The 20,694-nt window shown below is 36.7% G+C and overlaps 1 protein-coding gene across 1 annotated transcript in view; it reads right to left on the bottom strand.

Annotated features, from left to right (window-relative positions):
* Positions 1-20,694, bottom strand: part of Rpn5 (regulatory particle non-ATPase 5) — a 100,845-nt gene that overhangs the window by 52,090 nt on the left and 28,061 nt on the right. The window contains exons 3-6 of the mRNA XM_067158803.2: positions 15,703-15,939; positions 15,126-15,266; positions 14,835-14,971; positions 557-781 (exon numbers count right to left, since the gene is read on the bottom strand). Coding sequence (XP_067014904.2) covers positions 557-781; positions 14,835-14,971; positions 15,126-15,266; positions 15,703-15,939 — 740 coding nt within the window. The remainder of the gene's footprint in view (positions 1-556; positions 782-14,834; positions 14,972-15,125; positions 15,267-15,702; positions 15,940-20,694) is intronic.

Raw genomic sequence — 20,694 nt, 5'->3', positions numbered from 1 at the left:
TATTTCACCAACTGTCAACATAGCCAGTGTTCGCGGATTCTGCTTCTCCACACACTGCCTGTTATGTGATATTGTGGCGTTCCTTAAAATGCTGAATAAAAAAGAATTAAGATTTCACTAGAACTTAGTAACTATGAAACACACTGTCGACACACCGAAGTGAAAATGTGGAAAGCTACCTCAGCACGTCCCGGAAGACGCATTCTATCATGACACAGAGAAATTTTGAATTTAAATTACTCTGTAAAATACTATTTTTTAAATGTAAAGGCAGTTTTAAATTAAAAGTCTGAGTTATTTTCTGTTTAAATACGACAAATGGGGGCAGTTTTTTCCATCTGCAGTTACACAAAGTATAACTGTACACCCAACATCAATAACAGGGTGTGCAGGAGCGCGTTTCCAACCTTGATGCAAATAAAACCCGCACCCCCATTTCGTGCCTCAATTTTTTTTTTAAATGTGCAGGGATTATTCGCGTAAATACGGTAATTAGAAATTAACATATACACACAATATATCTCACGGAATTAGCACATCTTAAAAAAAAACATACTTGTAAGTGGGGATCTCCTCCAGTAGCTTGTCTTCCAGTACCCTGTGCGTAAGATCTGCTTGCTCATTGTCATATGGTGCTAGGACCAAGTACAGGACTACATTCTGCAAAATTTGGTGTCTCTGTGCAGGATCCTCTTGGATTGACGGTGTGTTAAGAACAGCTCTGTAATGCTTGCATGTAGCAAGATATGAGCCTTCATGCTGGTCCAATTCTATCATTAACCTGAAATAGAGCCATATAGAAGATGTAGTGCACACAATCACAAAATATACAAACCAATTAATGGTGGGGTTTACAATCTAAAAGTTGAGTAAACAGAGAGTAATGAATCTGTACTCACATAATAAGCATAAGAAAAAGCATATTTATTCCCCAATGAATCTGAATATTATCCTCCAGACTTACAATGTACATGCATAGTTATGATGCACACATGGCTGCATCATATGTAGGCCTAACAGATACCCTATAATAGAAGAGGCAGTTTGGCACAATAGATTTATTAAATGTAACATAAACATTATTATTCAAGTCATATATATGGAGACAGGAACAAGGAAATAAATAGGACAAGCACAATGACAGGTCACTGTGGAAAGAGAGAGCAATAGGAAACAAGGACATATTCATTTCAATGTTCTGATCTCTCTTTACAGCGACTTAATTGGTCACTTCTTTGTTGCTTTCCAATACATAAAAATATGATTATTATAATGTCCATTATTCTTACTATTTACTCTCTTTCATGTAATGAAAAAATCTGTTCAAAAGACTTGTCTGTATTTGTATTTGTAGTAATTTTCTCATGACAGTCTGAAGACCTGGATGTTCACCTTCATATCCCAGGGATAAGGTTTTTTTTTTTTTTTTTTTGCTAGTGCCTTTACGTCACACCGACACAGATAGGTCTTATGGCGACGATGAGATAGGAAAGGCCTAGGAGTTGGAAGGACGCGGCCGTGGCCTAAATTAATGTACAGACCCAGCATTTGCCTGGTGTGAAAATGGGAAACCACGAAAAACCATCTTCAAGGCTGCTGACAGTAGTTTAAAGTTAAGAACTTCATATTTGGGTTCCGTATTGAAGCAGAATTCACATCAAAGAAAAGTACAATAAGTTCCACCTTTTCAATACATTATATTATGTGACAGTTTTACGTTACAGTTAAACCTTCACATTTTTATACACTCGGGACCGGTTTCGACAGTGTCCCTGTCATCATCAGCCAAGAACAATTAATCGAGGACAATAAACCTTACAATATTTCAGGTATGATATAACAGTGAATATAAAATTATACATTATCTATCTACAAAAAGGTGTGAACATGTCCAGGTAAAAAATCACGATTAAGAAAAATCATGTCCTGTAGGGTGTACATTTATAAAAAATTTTTTAAAATTGAAATAACGTGTTAAAAATCTGCTGTTATATTATAGCTATAGCAGAGTATGTTTATAGGTGTAAATCTATGAAGTTTTGGCACTCAAGACATATAGCTATGTTTGACAAGTTAAAGGTGTTCAAACATTTAGTTAAATGGTGTTCCACTTAAAATATGTGATGCAGTTCAGCTGAGGTTGTAGTAAATATGTTTGTAGGCTTGATTTTGGTGTTTTTAACACTCGAGATATATAGTCATGTGTGACAAGTTAAAAGTTGATAAAACATTTAGTTAATGGTGTTCCACTTAAAATATATGGTAAAGTTCAGCTGAGGCTACTACTTGGACTTGAGGAGCAGATGATTATGTAAAATATCAATATAAGTAGAATTGAACAATTTAAATGGGTCACTGCTTGTTGATGTAGATGATCAGCAAGTCCTATTAAACCATTATACATATCGACAGTGGTTGTATATCATCTTGCTGAGAAGTAACAAAAGTCCTGGCTGAAATGGTGCTTGTAGATCTTATATTGTAGGTTGTGATTACATAAATTGATTAGAAAGGATCCTGATCCAAGTCGGAACCTATAAGAAATAAAATAAAACGCGATATAAAGTTACCGTATTTAAGAAACGAAAGGGAGTTAAATTTCGCGAAGTGTTGATGAACTCACCTCAGGTGCCAAGTTGATGGTAGACGGAACGTAGTGGAACTGACAGGCTGAAGAGGGACAAGGCCTAGAAGGGAGCAGGGAGGGGCGGAGTTACTGAGTTAGGGGAAGGAGGCAACGCGGTAGAGGCGGGACTGTGATCAGGTGGGCGCGTGCGATGGTAGGGGAAATACGTAAGCGTATTGTGTATTGTTTTGAAGATGGATCGGTTTTTTGGTATTTTAAGAGTGTTCATTATTTTGATAAAAGTGTCAAAAAGTATTGTAGGTTTTTCGGAAAGATCGTTAAGGTTAAAATTTGGGTTATTGTATTGATCGAGTGAGATGTAGAATTGTTCGGTGAAATCGAGTATGGGGCCTTTATTTATTATTTCAATGATGTCTATGTCGTTATTCATACCATAAAATTTATGTTTATAATCATGTATATGTTGGCCTATTGCGGAAAATTTTCTGTATTTTATCGCATTTACGTGTTCAGTATATCTAATTTTGAACGATCTACCGGTCTGTCCAAGGTATAGTCCTCTCCGTGTAAGGACGTACCCTAAGGGTGCAACCTTACCCTTTCTCCCCTGTAATATTAAGATATTGATTTATAGTTACTTTTCTTGCTGTTGGGTCTTTTTCAGTGTCGGTAACCATACAGTTTAGGGACCCTACTTGCCGATACAACGTCTTACATTTACCGTTAATATGGCACGTTGGCAACGTTCAATCACTGCTCTAGCGTGAAGTGCGTGTTGCCACCGCATCGCCGTTAAAGTCACTAGTGATACATTTGCGAGAATATTTAAAGCATATTTTCTTTTTCTGTGGGATTAAAAATCTATTTGGCTAAAACCAGGTAAGTAGGATTGTGGCATGTTCGGATAATGCATTTAATAACATAGTTTGTGTGAAATGATGAAAGTGCTCAAATACGTCAGTCTCATGTCTAGATCTACCGGTACATGAAATAACTCTTGCGGGACGAAATTTTGGTAGTAGAACTTATTATTTTCAAATCCGCAGTGAACTTGAAAGCTGACCTAAATTCCGTTCACGGAGCTTGGCACATTAGTATTCCTATATGTTTCCTGATAAGCTTGAAGATATAACCAGCCTGCAGGCTGAAAATATGCCCAATAATCTCTCTCCTTACTGGTTACCGGTATTGAAGAGAGAAGGAAATATTCGCGCAAAAGAAAGGGAAGTCATTGGATGTCTGGAACTTTCGAAAATCACACTGCAAAGACTTATTAAATAAATTGCATCGTTTAACACGCCCCTCTTTTCAAGAATATGGTTATAGTACACCTACTGTATATCAAAATAAAGACAGATAATTTAAGTGAGAAAGTGTGTTTATTTCCTTAATTCCTCATTGAGGAGATATTCATAATTATCTTGATTTATTTCAGTTTATCTTTTATCATTTACTAGGGTAGGGAAACATTCATTATCGGTGTTTACATTGAGGTTAGTTTGTTATGGTTATGTCTGATGATTTTAATATGTAACCAGGCAGGTTGACAGCAGTGATCAGCCATTACAAAAAAGAGAAAAGAAGAGCATCGGGCGGCGATATTTACTTTCTGGGGTATTTCCTTACGTGGCAATTACTATAGGTGCTGAAACAGTCGTTACAGTGGAATCTGTAGACGCCTGATTTGTCAGAAGGGTTAGAGGTATTGATTGAGTTAGAATTGTACAGGATATCTAGATTTCTGTTATTAGTTTTAAAGGAGATGTTAGTTTTCTGTTTCTTAAATATATTTGTAATTTTGTAAATATTACGGTTGTAGGTAAAGGTTGAAAAAGATTTCGATTTAGTAGCTTCTTTAGTTAAGTTCGATTTTGGGCGATGTCTGAATTTGCTGATTATATTTTCTATAAAATTCTTGTTGTGTCCATTATGAGCTGCGATATTACGTATGGTATTTAATTCTTTGTTAAGGTCTGATTTCGACATTGGGACATTAAATGCTCGATGTACTAAGCTATTACAAGTGGCCCGTTTATGGCTTAGGGGGTGAATAGAGTCTTCTTGTATTGTAGTGGCAGTATGTGTAGGTTTTCTATAGACATTATATTTGAAGGAAGATAGAAGTCTGGTGATGGTGAGATCAAGAAAGTTAATAGTATTATTGGCTTCGGATTCCAGTGTAAATTTTATGTCTGTATCAATAGTGTTAAGGTGCGTTAGGGTGGTAGCTGCATCTGTAGTGCGTTGGTCCATAATAATAAATACATCATCGATGTACCTGGACCAAAGATGTATATTGCTAAATGTTGTGTTATTGTCAATTTTTGTATGTTCTAAAAAATCTAAGTATATTTCTGCTAAAATGCCGGAGGCTGGGGATCCCATGGCTAGGCCGTCTTGCTTGTAAATTATTTTATCGAAGGTGAAGTAGTTGTTATTGATTAAAAGTTTCAAGATAGACATAAAGTCAGTGATCTCAAGTTGACTAAGTTGACTATGGTTATGCAAATTTTGAGGGATAATTTTAAGAAGTTTTTCTGGTTTAATACTACTGTACATATTAGTGATATCAAACGAATGTAAAGAATGGTATGGTTGAAGTGTAAAGTCATTCAGTTGTTTGATAAGTTGTAGTGTATTCTTGATAGATTTTCTAGACTTAAAGGTGTAGTGTCTTTTAAGAAATTGTTGGGTGAATTGTGCTACTTTGTACAATGGGCTCGGTCTGTAGTTTACTATAGGACGTATCGGGACATTAGGTTTATGTATTTTAGGTTGTGCTTTAACGGTGGGAAGTCCTGGGTTCATTTTAATTAATTTGCTTTTTTCACTGTCGGTTAAAAGAAATGATGTGTTTTTAAGCGTCTGTTTTAATTGCCGTTGAATGGTTTGTGTAGGATCTTTGTTAATTATTGTAAAAGTGCTGTCTGTGAAAAACATTTTGGTTTTGGATACATATTCTGTTTGATTCATAATAACAGTGGTGTTGCCTTTATCTGCTTTCGTGACGATAGTATGAGTATCTTTAATTTTATTTTTAAGTTGAATGATTTTATTTCTATCTTCGAGTTAAGATTTGGTCATGCTTTGGGTAGGTGATGTAAAGGTTTTCTTAAGCTGTTTGTTGGCTTCGTGTCTGAGTTCATCTTGTATATCATGAGGCATCTTCTTTATCGCTGTTTCCGTTTCTACTATTAGTGTTTTCACAACATTTAATGGGTTATAATTAGGCCAGTTGTGTTTAGGGCCTTTTGACAAAATAGTGATCTCTTCATCATCGAATGTTGTATTAGATAAATTGATGAAAGGAGAGTGAAAGTCAGCTATAGCTATAGCTATAGGCCCTAAACACAACTGGCCTAATTATAACCCATTAAATGTTGTGAAAACACTAATAGTAGAAACGGAAACAGCGATAAAGAAGATGCCTCATGATATACAAGATGAACTCAGACACGAAGCCAACAAACAGCTTAAGAAAACCTTTACATCACCTACCCAAAGCATGACCAAATCTCAACTCGAAGATAGAAATAAAATCATTCAACTTAAAAATAAAATTAAAGATACTCATACTATCGTCACGAAAGCAGATAAAGGCAACACCACTGTTATTATGAATCAAACAGAATATGTATCCAAAACCAAAATGTTTTTCACAGACAGCACTTTTACAATAATTAACAAAGATCCTACACAAACCATTCAACGGCAATTAAAACAGACGCTTAAAAACACATCATTTCTTTTAACCGACAGTGAAAAAAGCAAATTAATTAAAATGAACCCAGGACTTCCCACCGTTAAAGCACAACCTAAAATACATAAACCTAATGTCCCGATACGTCCTATAGTAAACTACAGACCGAGCCCATTGTACAAAGTAGCACAATTCACCCAACAATTTCTTAAAAGACACTACACCTTTAAGTCTAGAAAATCTATCAAGAATACACTACAACTTATCAAACAACTGAATGACTTTACACTTCAACCATACCATTCTTTACATTCGTTTGATATCACTAATATGTACAGTAGTATTAAACCAGAAAAACTTCTTAAAATTATCCCTCAAAATTTGCATAACCATAGTCAACTTAGTCAACTTGAGATCACTGACTTTATGTCTATCTTGAAACTTTTAATCAATAACAACTACTTCACCTTCGATAAAATAATTTACAAGCAAGACGGCCTAGCCATGGGATCCCCAGCCTCCGGCATTTTAGCAGAAATATACTTAGATTTTTTAGAACATACAAAAATTGACAATAACACAACATTTAGCAATATACATCTTTGGTCCAGGTACATCGATGATGTATTTATTATTATGGACCAACGCACTACAGATGCAGCTACCACCCTAACGCACCTTAACACTATTGATACAGACATAAAATTTACACTGGAATCCGAAGCCAATAATACTATTAACTTTCTTGATCTCACCATCACCAGACTTCTATCTTCCTTCAAATATAATGTCTATAGAAAACCTACACATACTGCCACTACAATACAAGAAGACTCTATTCACCCCCTAAGCCATAAACGGGCCACTTATAATAGCTTAGTACATCGAGCATTTAATGTCCCAATGTCGAAATCAGACCTTAACAAAGAATTAAATACCATACGTAATATCGCAGCTCATAATGGACACAACAAGAATTTTATAGAAAATATAATCAGCAAATTCAGACATCGCCCAAAATCGAACTTAACTAAAGAAGCTACTAAATCGAAATCTTTTTCAACCTTTACCTACAACCGTAATATTTACAAAATTACAAATATATTTAAGAAACAGAAAACTAACATCTCCTTTAAAACTAATAACAGAAATCTAGATATCCTGTACAATTCTAACTCAATCAATACCTCTAACCCTTCTGACAAATCAGGCGTCTACAGATTCCACTGTAACGACTGTTTCAGCACCTACCTTGGACAGACCGGTAGATCGTTCAAAATTAGATATACTGAACACGTAAATGCGATAAAATACAGAAAATTTTCCGCAATAGGCCAACATATACATGATTATAAACATAAATTTTATGGTATGAATAACGACATAGACATCATTGAAATAATAAATAAAGGCCCCATACTCGATTTCACCGAACAATTCTACATCTCACTCGATCAATACAATAACCCAAATTTTAACCTTAACGATCTTTCCGAAAAACCTACAATACTTTTTGACACTTTTATCAAAATAATGAACACTCTTAAAATACCAAAAAACCGATCCATCTTCAAAACAATACACAACACGCTTACATATTTCCCCTACCATCGCACGCGCCCACCTGATCACAGTCCCGCCTCTACCGCGTTGCCTCCTTCCCCTAACTCAGTAACTCCGCCCCTCCCTGCTCCCTTCTAGGCCTTGTCCCTCTTCAGCCTGTCAGTTCCACTACGTTCCGTCTACCATCAACTTGGCACCTGAGGTGAGTTCATCAACACTTCGCGAAATTTAACTCCCTTTCGTTTCTTAAATACGGTAACTTTATATCGCGTTTTATTTTATTTCTTATAGGTTCCGACTTGGATCAGGATCCTTTCTAATCAATTTATGTAATCACAACCTACAATATAAGATCTACAAGCACCATTTCAGCCAGGACTTTTGTTACTTCTCAGCAAGATGATATACAACCACTGTCGATATGTATAATTGTTTAATAGGACTTGCTGATCATCTACATCAACAAGCAGTGACCCATTTAAATTGTTCAATTCTACTTATATTGATATTTTACATAATCATCTGCTCCTCAAGTCCAAGTAGTAGCCTCAGCTGAACTTTACCATATATTTTAAGTGGAACACCATTAACTAAATGTTTTATCAACTTTTAACTTGTCACACATGACTATATATCTCGAGTGTTAAAAACACCAAAATCAAGCCTACAAACATATTTACTACAACCTCAGCTGAACTGCATCACATATTTTAAGTGGAACACCATTTAACTAAATGTTTGAACACCTTTAACTTGTCAAACATAGCTATATGTCTTGAGTGCCAAAACTTCATAGATTTACACCTATAAACATACTCTGCTATAGCTATAATATAACAGCAGATTTTTAACACGTTATTTCAATTTTAAAAAATTTTTTATAAATGTACACCCTACAGGACATGATTTTTCTTAATCGTGATTTTTTACCTGGACATGTTCACACCTTTTTGTAGATAGATAATGTATAATTTTATATTCACTGTTATATCATACCTGAAATATTGTAAGGTTTATTGTCCTCGATTAATTGTTCTTGGCTGATGATGACAGGGACACTGTCGAAACCGGTCCCGAGTGTATAAAAATGTGAAGGTTTAACTGTAACGTAAAACTGTCACATAATATAATGTATTGAAAAGGTGGAACTTATTGTACTTTTCTTTGATGTGCTGACAGTAGGATTTGAACGCACTATCTCCGGGATGCAAGCTCACAGCTGTGCGCCCCTAACTGCATGGCGAACTCGCCCGGTCTAAGATGCTCTGACAGTAGAAACGCTAGCTCTCTGAGCCGAAACTGGTGAGTTTGATCCCAGTTCAGTCCAGTGTATTTGGCGGAGCTCAACAATACCATTCAGCCTCATGTCAGAAGATTTACCAGCATGTAAAACAAGAACTCACGTGGGACATAATTTTGGCACTTCAATATCGTCAAAACCATGAAAATAGTATGACATAAAACCAATATTATTATTACTCACCCGTGATGATGTACATGCTGCTGCATTCATTTCTTATATGGAGATATCCTTTTCACGAACAAGCTGTCTACTACAGATAAAACACTGTAGTCTGTTAATAGCAAAAATAACCAGGCATGTTTTCTAAATTTTGGAAGTTTCTAAATATACGTTGAGCAGCCATCAGCTGTAGGCCGTTCAGAAAGCTGAAATGTTCATGCAGTACTAAAACATTTGGAACATTTTCAGATGAAGAAGGATCAACTATTTTACAAATAAGATATGGATAAAGGGGGACATGCTGAAGTTTATGGAACAGTCAATATTATTATTATTATTATTCATTATTACAAACCAGGGAGGGTCAAATTATGGTTATTTTAATCTCCAACAAATCAAAAGGTACCTGCACTGTATAAAAGAGATGAAATTATATTGCAGGATATTGCATATCCTTGGAACATACTGCTGATATTGCTCCTGAATGCTACTGACAACTGTGGAGCCGAAAACAAGGTTATATGGTCCAAAATAATGAGTGGAAGTGGGAAAGACCTTTCTAAAAGGAAATGAACTCCTTACTCTTCATCACTTAGAAATTTGCATAAAGCATGTGAGAGAAACTGAAGGAAAGAAAATAAGGGACAGAGACAGCCTTTTAAGGATTGAAGTCGGAGTGGTGAAAAAATCTGGATTCAAATGACAATGATACCATGGAGGAAATCAAGTATGTTTAATATGGTGGTTAGTTTGTGAGTACTTACCTATGTTACATTTCTGAGATGGGACTGTGCCTTGATTTGTTGCTTGAAACTCTATACAACTTTTATCATTTAAAAGACAGTTTCCCTTAATTTCAGTGCATTAGTGCATTGGGCCTGTTGTTATGAAGTCATGCAAATGCCAGCCTCTGGAATTTGCTGGAAGGAACGAGCAAGTAAGTCTGGGAAGTTCCCGTCCAAACTGAGGGCTGTGACGGCCTTCACCTGTATTGTGCTTTTTTTTTTCTTCTCATATCTCGTGGTTTTTCTCGAAGGCAAAACTAGAACATTCATATTCTGGCCACATCCCAAAGATACTAGAACTTCATCACCAGGTATTTAAAGCAACCTTGAAGGTGGTTTTCAATGATTTCTTATTTTCACACCAGGCAAATGCTAGCGCTCGCTTTAATCAAGGCCACAGCCGCTACCTACCCAATCCTAGCCTTTTCCCATCCTTACATCACCGAAAACCTACCAATGTGTAAGTGCTATGTTCAACAACTAGCAAAAAATATATATATTGCTACTTCCCAGCCCTGTAGCAGCCCCTTTCAGTACTTCCTGGGAGGGGCTAGTGAGTCACATGATCGGGGATCTCCTAACCGACCTGGAGGGCAGGGTCGGCCTTTTCATGTATTGTTCTCATCAGCTGGTTTACCGGTGAGTTTTTCCAAGATGCAGTGAGAATGTTCCATCTCTAGCCACACTGTGAATATTCTGGTACACATCACCCAAGGTATAAAAAGGAGGCTAGCCGCAAACAGTCAGTGTTAAGAGTCAGTGTGGGACTCCGTGGTAGAGTCAGTTTTGGACTCAGTGTTTTGAGGTTCTGCGGCTCAGCTGAGGGTGACAATAATATCATTCATTGGAATTTGGAGTTGCTGATTTCATTTAATGTACTGTGTACTCATAAGAAGGACAATAAAGCATTTGAAAGATTACAATTTCTTTTTCCGATTCAACGTCAATGAAACAAAAGCTTTGTAACTCCAAAATGGAGCACATCATACTGTTGTTTCTCTGGGTCTATTAGAGATATGAGCAAGGTAAGTGTGTTTATCAACAAGAAGTGAGTCACTCATGAGAACGCAATTGGCTTTACGTCGTACCGACACAGATAGGCCTTATGGCGACGAAGGGATAGGAAAGTCACTTAACAAAGGAAAATTCAATATGTCCTCCTATTCAATACATAACATAACTCCATCGTTAGATGGAGTAATAAAAGTCAAACATTTTTCAACTCGTTTGAGTAATCTTCAGTGAAAAAAGGGGGTTAAAGTTATTTACATAATAGAAACTAAAAATGTGTTAAAAACATAATGAAGGAACAAATGAAAAACAAAAGAGACATGACGGAAATAAAAGACAATTCAATGTATACACAATTCCATCATTAGATGGAGTAATAATAAACTTGTCTGAGACATCTTCAGTGAAAAAAAAGTTAACATAATTGAAGCTAAAAGTGTGTTAAAACCTATGAAGAAAAGAATGAAAACTCAAACGAGTTGATTATTACTCCATCTAATAATGGAAATGTGTATATATTGAATTGTTTTTTACTTCAGTCATGTGCCTTTTGTTTTTCATCTGTTTCTTCATTATGTTTTTAACACATTTTAAGCTTCTATTATGTACGTAAATAAATTTAACCCCCTTTTTTCACTGACGATGGTTCAAATGAGTCGAAACATCCTAATTTTTATTACTCCATCTAATGATGGAGTTATGTATTGAATAGGACACATTAAATTTTCCTTTGTAAAGTGCAAATTATTAACACGGAATGATTCTAATATCTTGTAAGGGATAGGAAAGGTCTAGGATTGGGAAGGAAGCAGCTGTCGCCTTAATTAAGGTACAGCCCCAGCATTTGCCTGGTGTGAAAATAGGAAACCATGGAAAACCATCTTCAGGGCTGCTCACGAACCCACTATCTCCTGGATGCAAGCTCACAACCGCGCGCCCCTAACCGCACAGCCAACTCGCCTGTTCTCATAAGAACAATACGCCCAACATCATAGCGAGTGCTGCATAACTTTCTGTCTAACGACTACACATATGAGTACAAAACCCTTTAATATTTCCACAAGTACTCATTGGGTTTCCAAAACATAAGCACATCACTTGTCGCTAAATTCTTAGTTGATCTATTGGATGAAATTAGTATAGTCCCATTTGAAAAATCAAGTCGCTACCGTTTTCTCGGTAATTACATTAATGATAGAGATCAATTGGACAATGTTTTATGTGCTGCTTAATACAATTTAAGAATTTGAAAACAGTGTATATCTTTAATGGATCAAAAATATTTGAGGTGGACAACTTAGTTCAATAACCTTGTATATAAAAGCAGGTTTGCTACAAACAGGTTGTGTGTGTATTGACTGGGTCATCCTAGATTAAATCAGTCCAATAAAATTGGCAGTGGTTTAGTTTTTGTTTTTACATAGTAAAAGTGGTATCAGAGGTCTGAATATACCCCACGTGTGATCATTGAAATCTGTGTGAAACAGCGGACCAAATACTGCCATCAGAAACTTTCCAGAACATCTGTGTATAGTGAGTACACACACAAGTAAATAATTATGTTTACACTTGTAGTAATTTCTGAATGCCAATTGAAAATGGAGGGTGATGTCAAGATGACAAAGATGGACGAAGTCCAAAAGACGATGATGATGAAACTGAACATGGAGAAGTGGGAAGAAGGCCAGAGGAAGATGGAAGAAAGCCAGAAGATGGAGAAGCTGGAAGAAAGCCAGAAGAAGATGAAAATGTAGAAGATGGCCAGAAGATAATTGAGAAGATGGAAGATGAAGAAAATGGAAGACGGACAAAGAATGTTCGAGAGTCCCTATGAGATAAAACATATTCAGCAGGTCAACATGCTGTGATGAGGACATTGTCTAGAAGAGGAAAGGTAAACACAAAGTTGCCTGCTAAAAGACCACTGTGAAGTTCGAGGGAAACTGGAGCTGTGACGCTTGGATGGAAGCACAGAGGGACTAGGATCGTCAACTTCCTCTATTCCTCTAGGCATACTGGTCTGCAGGGTATGAAGCCCTGTGATGCATAGCAGAAAGGACACTGCTTGCAAAGGAACTGTGCCTACCAGTGGATTTGCATTCAGCTGACCTGAGGACCATCCTGCCCTGACCGACCAGTACTGCCTGGATCTGAAAGGAAACTAGAGGATGTCCAGAAAAGACTGAGGACAGAAAGTGAAAAAATGAAGGCACAATACTGCCAATGAGCAGATACTACCGGGTATGATGAGAATGACCTAGTGTGGCTGTATAACTCCATAAGGAAGAGAGGCTTAGCTCCAGAGGGCATGGGAAGACCATTACTGCATTCTGAAAAGAATAAATGATGTCATCTATTGCATACAATGGAGCTCAAGATTTAAGATGAAGGCGATGCATCTGGACTGATTGGCACCCTAACAAGAAACAGCTGAAGAATATAAATGATCAGGACGATCAGCTCCCGAAGGATTGTAATCTTATGTAGTTATGCGAGTGCCAGCCCCTGGAATTTCCTGGAAAGGAGAAGCGAGTCAGGCCAAGGGTTCCCAGCAGGCCTGAGGGCATGTGATTGCCTGTGCTTGTATTGTGCTTTTCATCTCGTCTCCATGGCTTTTCTGGAAGGCAAAACTAGAACATTCGTAATCTGGTCACATCCTAAAGATTTCAGAACTTCATCACCAGGTATATAAAAACAAGCTTGCTATAAACAATGGCTAGGGGGAGGGAGGGGGGTGACTAGAACTTCATCACCAGATATATAAAAACCGGCTTGCCATGAACAGGGGGTGTGAGTGGAGTGTGTGCATGTGTGTGTGTGTGTGTGTGTGTGTGCATATGTATACTGGCTGGGTCATCCTACATTAAATTAGTCCAATAAAACAGGCAGTGTTATATTCATAACACTATTTTTCTGCAGTCTAACCTAAGAATAATAAAAGCTACAAGTTCTTATACAAATATCTATAAACAGAACAAACTGATTGCCGTTTCATACCAAATTTAATGTGTATGAGTTTTTCCCAATTTTTACATAAAATTGGATATTATGACAATCCATTATCGCAAATAAATTTTTCGTGTTATGAATTCTCGCTATAACAGACTTCTACTGTACTTTTACTGCAAATTGCAAGAGATTTCTATGTTCAGTCTTCAGCCCTAAGGCTGGTTGGATCCTCAACAGCTCTGCCATCAGCTGTCATAGATGGCCTAGGCATCACTGAAGAGGTGTACTAGGGAAATGAGGAGCGAGGTAGTTCCCCCGTTGCTTTCCTCACCGAGCCAGAAGTTGCTATTACATGTCAGTCTGCCAGGCCCACTGAAATGCATGCACCAACCGACCCTATGAGTAACATTTTCACACCATTCATACCAGGGACTGGCTGCAGAAGGAATGGCATTACTAGTATCGCTCATACCTCAGTCACTTTCATATTGTCAAAACCAAGGATAAGACAGAGACAGATCAATGAAAGTAACAAAATTGCTCTAACCCATACCAGAAGACACAGTGCACAGGAGACACTAGGTCCTGCCAGCAAAGGCATTTCTAAGTATAATGTTAGTGAAATAAACATAATGTTTAAAAATGGGTCCTCATTCAGTTTCTTCAAATACAACCGATGGAAATTTTTTTTCTTCTTTGGCAAAATACAGTAGTTCTTATAACGCCCTGAAAAACATATAAATGTTGGTTTTGACCTAAATACTTTAATTGTCTTACCTATAAAATTTTAATTTCAGATCTTGAGTACCATCATCATCAAAGAATTTTGTGTTTATTTTCTTTGATATTATTTGAGTGCGAATATAATCCTTCTTGGCAAGACATAAACGCATCTGCTCCAAAATTAGCTCAACCTGTTCAAAAAAAAATTTTAATTAATGTACACCTGTAAGTTAAGTACGGTTTCATTTCATTGCATCAAAAAATATTTATCGTATCAAATTTTACAATCAGTTATTTCAAGTTTATATCCTATTTTTGTTGTTAACGTTATACAGAAAGATTTACCTTCTCTCTCTTTTCCATTGAGCCATATGTCTCAACCTGTAATTCTTGAATGATATTAGCTGCTTCAATAATATTTCCTTCTTCTTCCTTCATTTTTGCTAGTTTATGAGTTAATCTTGCTCTTTCCACTTCAACATAAATCTGTACGAAACAGAACACATTATTATTATTATTATTATTATTATTAGAAAAGAATAGAAGATAATACAGGATAGATTATAGATTCTAATCAAAGTAATCAAAATTAATTGTAAGTGAATGACATCAATTGAAAACATCTTTCATTTTGGCAGATCAAGAAAACTGAAGAATTTTTGAAAAAGAAGGGAGATCACAAAAAAAGTGAAACTAAATGAAAAATCTACACACACACAAACATTTACGAAGAATAGATTTAATAATGATCTTTTGAAAAATCATAGAGGGGTATATGATTTCAATTTTATACACAAATCAACTTAAAATTACACTTACCTTTAACTCAGGAGCACACATGAGTTAAACCTTCTAAGTATACATTTCCTTGATAATGAACTTCCTGTTTTTCTACATCTGTAAAGGAAGTAACAGACCTTACCTTTCCCTCGGTTACAGTCCTCAGGGTATCAATAAGTTTTATTTTTGTCTCCTTGTCAGGAGTCTGATCCACGTAAGAACAACATTCTTGAACCATTTTTGCTACTGCTTGTTTCAGTTGACTCCTACGTTTTGACAGCAGAACAATATGTTCATTAAGAGCATTCCAGTTCTTTGCTTCAAAACAAATCTGTACAATGGCCACAAGTACTCGACCTGTGGACACCATATCACTGCCCTGAAAGTGAAAAATGTTTATAAACAACAAAAGTTCAAATAGCAATAGAGAAATATCCACATGTTCCTTGAAATACACAGCTGTAAACATAAAGAATAAAATTATGGAAGTTATACAAAGTGATATCAATCAGAACTGAGATATTTGGATGGTCAGAGTGAATTCCTGACAAGTGGTCTCCTCTCGACAGAGTTACTAGTCATGAGAAAGATCTAAAATTCATACTTGCACGAATGAGTTATAACTTTACAATATATATTTCCTTGATAATGAACTTCCTGTCTTTTTTTTCTTCTTTCTATGTGGGAAAGATGTCATACTCGAAATGCTGAACCCATGTTGATTATGGAAAACATCAGTAATAATGCTTGATACAAGATGACTGTGCAACTATTTAAAGATTCATACTCAGTAGGATTAGAACTGGGAAGTTGAGAGGTGGTTCTGAAAATATAAAAATGTCCCCTCAAACTATCCCTTTTATCTGGAAGAAAAAGTTCAGGCTTTAAACATGGAGAACACTGGTTCAATCAACATTTCATCTAGTCCAGGGTCGCTCACACAGTACATATTGCACAGGTTGTGGTCGCAATGCCAGTGTGCACTATGCACTCAAATTGTGGCTGCTACATCAAAACCTAGACAGAAAAAAAGGGGAAGACTTGTTGTTGGGGCTGCAGTAGGGAAAGAGAGCACACACAGCTTCCCATACTCACAATAAGATTAATTATAAAAGGGCTTATTTATTTATTTTGAAATGAACTCTTCATTTAGAACATAACTGCATCCTGTGTTTGATGTAGGCCTAGTTACAAAAGGATTTTCTCTAAACGCAAAGACATGCCAGAACATGTTTTCAAAGCAATGATTTCCAACATAAGAGCAGTGTTCACAACTAAGTATTTATTATTTTCCATCTTGTCGATACATTAATTGCTTAAGGGAACTTATTGGTTAAAAGCAATTTATGTTTCGTATATTATTAACACCTTCGGCCAAATAACACTGTTTTTTTAAGGACACTTCCTCTCAAGCATTGATACTTTGTCATATATGAATTTTTCATCTAAACAATTACAATAAACAATGTTTTATTATAAACCACCTATTCAATACATTAAAATGTTATTACATTTAGAACTGCACCATTAATATGAAGTTATAAGCGGGACATGTTTCGCGCTCTTATAGAGCATCATCGGCCAATCTAGAATCTCAAAGGTTGGTTTATGTTAACAACTGATGGCTTAAAAACTATTTGTACATTTTACAATCTTTAAACTATTTTACAAATATCATACAAAGGCAGAATCATTGGTAGCATGCCTTATTAAATAGAACTTAATAGTGGAAAAGTTGATAAAAATACATTCATTTAAAATTATGGTAGAAAAAGTTTGCTCTCAAATATTTACAAACACATGTTCTGTTACTAGTTGAGTGAGCACTTAACGAAACTTCTCGTACCCCTTGTCTGTCTGGTGTTGTCCAAAGTTGCATAGTAACTGCCTGTTGTTCCGTGTCTGCTCCTTGTGTTGTACGAGTGAGGTGGTAGGGGTTGGGGGGAGGGAGTAGGGATGAGTGGAGTAATGTTAGTAGGTGTGGATTTGGGAGGGTAGCATTTAGAGGAGGTGGAGGGAGGGGCTATGTTCATTAATGTTACATGATTATTGGTTGTTTTGAGATAAAACTTTAGCAAAATTACTTTTTTCTAGATTAAGTGTTTGTAAAAGTTTAGGCAATTTTTCATGTAAAGGATTTTGTATTTAATTTCATCATTTAAGTTTATTCCCTTATTAAAATGCTGGGTAAAACTTCCGCAAGCGGGCCGGGCATGGCGCGCCTCACACTTCTCTCACTGTACACACAGAGGCTTGGCGGTGGGTGATGCTGTCACCAACTGTCACTGTTTTCATGACAAAGCTTGGCCTGGATTTACAAAGACAGGTTACAGCTACTAAATTACATTTTCTTCTTGACGAACGAGTGTTTTTATTTTGCGCGGGTTGGTGTGGCGCGCATGCGACCTCTAGCGGGAAAAAAGTTACATAGACTTCATCACAAATGATCGGAGCTTGCCAATGGGAGTAAAGTTAATGGTGGCAATTTCTTCTTTCATGCTGTCTTGCTTTCAATTTTCTTATATAAGAAAGAATATTTTTTTGGGGCGGGATGGTGGGATTATAGCAAGCGTAGAGGAAAGATCTCTCCTCACTGGTACTTCAGGTATTGTAAAATGTTCCTTTTCAATCTGTACTAATGATTACCAATGCCGGCCCGCTTGCGGAAGCGCCACCAAATGCTGGTCTAAAATTTTCTAATTTTGTCATTAAATTTCCCTTTTCTATTTTTTGATGATTTTAAAGTCTTTCTCTATAGCTGTTAAGTGGAGGCCTGATTCTCTCACGTGAACACTCATAGCAGAATGTTTATTGTGTTTTGCAGCATTAACATGTGCAAGGTATGCTGTAAGAAAGCTACGGCCAGTTTGGCCAACATATGAAAATTTACATTCTACACATGTTAGTCTATAAATACCAGAATTTAGATAAGAAAGGCTAGAAAGGCTAAGTCAAGCAGCAGGGAAACCTTTCTGGACAGTAATAAAGAATCTTAGGAAGGGAGGGAAAAAGGAAATGAACAGTGTTTTGAGTAATTCACGTGAACTCGTAATAGATCCCAGGGAATCACTGGAGAGGTGGAGGGAATATTTTGAACATCTTCCCAATGTGAAAGGAAATCATCCTGGTGGTGTTGCAAACAGCCAAGCTCATGGAGAGGAGGAAAACGATGTTGGTGTAATTATGCTTGAGGAAGTGGAAAGGATGGTAAATAAACTCCATTGTCATTAGGCAGCAGGAATAGATGAAATTAGACCAGAAATAGTGAAGTATAGTGGGAAGGCAGGGATGAAATGGCTTCATTGAGTAGTAAAATTAGCGTGGAGTGTTGGTAAGGTACCTTCAGATTGGACAAAAGCAGTAATTGCACCTATCTATAAGCAAGGGAACAGGAATGATTGCAACAACTATTGAGGTATTTCATTGATTAGTATACCAGGCAAAGTATTCACTGGCATCTTGGAAGGGAGGGTGCGATCAGTCGTTGAGAGGAAGTTGGATGAAAACCAGTGTGGTTTCAGACCACAGAGAGGCTGTCAGGATCAGATTTTCAGTATGCGTCAGGTAAATGAAAAATGCAACGAGAGGAATAGGCAATTGTGTTTATGTTTCGTAGATCTAGAGAAAGCATATGACAGGGTACCGAGGGAAAAGATGTTCACTATACTGGGGGACTATGGAATTAAAGGTAGATTATTAAAATCAATCAAAGGCATTTATGTTGACAATTGGGCTTCAGTGAGAATTGATGGTAGAATGAGTTCTTGGTTCAGGGTACTTATAGGGGGTTAGACAAGGCTGTAATCTTTCACCTTTGCTGTTCGTAGTTTACATGGATCATCTGCTGAGAGGTATAAAATGGCAGGGAGGGATTCAGTTAGGTGGAAATGTAGTAAGCAGTTTGGCCTATGCTGATGACTTGGTCTTAATGGCAGATTGTGCCGAAAGCCTGCAGTCTAATATCTTGAAAATAGGTGCAATGAGTATGGTATGAAAATTAGCCTCTCGAAGACTAAATAATTGATGTCAGTAGGTAAGAAATTCAACAGAATTGAATGTCAGATTGGTGATACAAAGCTAGAACAGGTCGATAATTTCAAGTATTTAGGTTGTGTGTTCTCCCTGGATGGTAATATAGTGAGATTGAATCAAGGTGTAGTAAAGGTAATGCAGTGAGCTCGCAGTTGTGATCAGCAGTATTCTGTAAGTAGGAAGTCAGCTCCCAGATGAAACTATCTTTACATCGGTCTGTTTTCAGACCAACTTTTTGCTTTACGGGAGCGACTGGGTGGGCTCAAGATATTTTATTCATTAGTTAGAAGTAACAGACATGAAAGTAGCAAGAATGATTGCTGGTACAAACAGGTGGGAACAATGACAGGAGAGTACTCAGAATGAGGAGATAAAGGCTAATTTAGGAATGAACTCGATGGATGAATCTGTACGCATAAACTGGCTTCGGTGGTGGGGTCATGTGAGGCGAATATAGGATGATAGGTTACCTAGGAGAATAATGGACTCTGCTATGGAGGGTAAGAGAAGTAGAGGGAGACCAAGACGACGATGGTTAGACTCAGTTTCTAACGATTTAAAGATAAGAGGTACAGAACTAAATGAGGCCACAACACTAGTTGCAAATCGAGGATTGTGGCAACGTTTAGTAAATTCACAGAGGCTTGGAGACTGAACGCTGAAAGGCATAACAGTCTGTAATTATAATGTATGTATGTATGTATGTAGGATGCAAAATTCCCACTCATACTGTTCTCATCTTAAATACCAATATTAGGCCTACTGATTTTATAAACTCGAACTGAAAGGAGATTTTCTGAGCACAAATTTAAATTGAAAATGTGTCCTGACTTTTCTATTACAGGAACATTATGATTCTCATATGGAAGAAGGCAAAGGAGCTTGAATATTAAGCATATATGAATATAACAGTTAAACAGGTAGTTTAGTGTTTTCTAGTGCAAAGTAGGAGCCAGCCTAGTAAAATTTCTCTGGAACAGCAAATTTAACCTTTCTTTTATTATAAAGGTGATGTGAAAATATGGATAATGGTATCAATAAATCAGTTTTCTGATAGGCCTAATTGTTAATAATCTGAAGCCATAATTTGACCTAAAAATAG

This window comes from Anabrus simplex, chromosome 1 (genome assembly GCF_040414725.1).
Source record: "Anabrus simplex isolate iqAnaSimp1 chromosome 1, ASM4041472v1, whole genome shotgun sequence".
Lineage (NCBI taxonomy): Eukaryota > Metazoa > Arthropoda > Insecta > Orthoptera > Tettigoniidae > Anabrus > Anabrus simplex.
The sequence above is the reverse complement of the archived record's forward strand: the minus strand, read 5'-3'. Positions and strand labels throughout refer to the sequence as shown.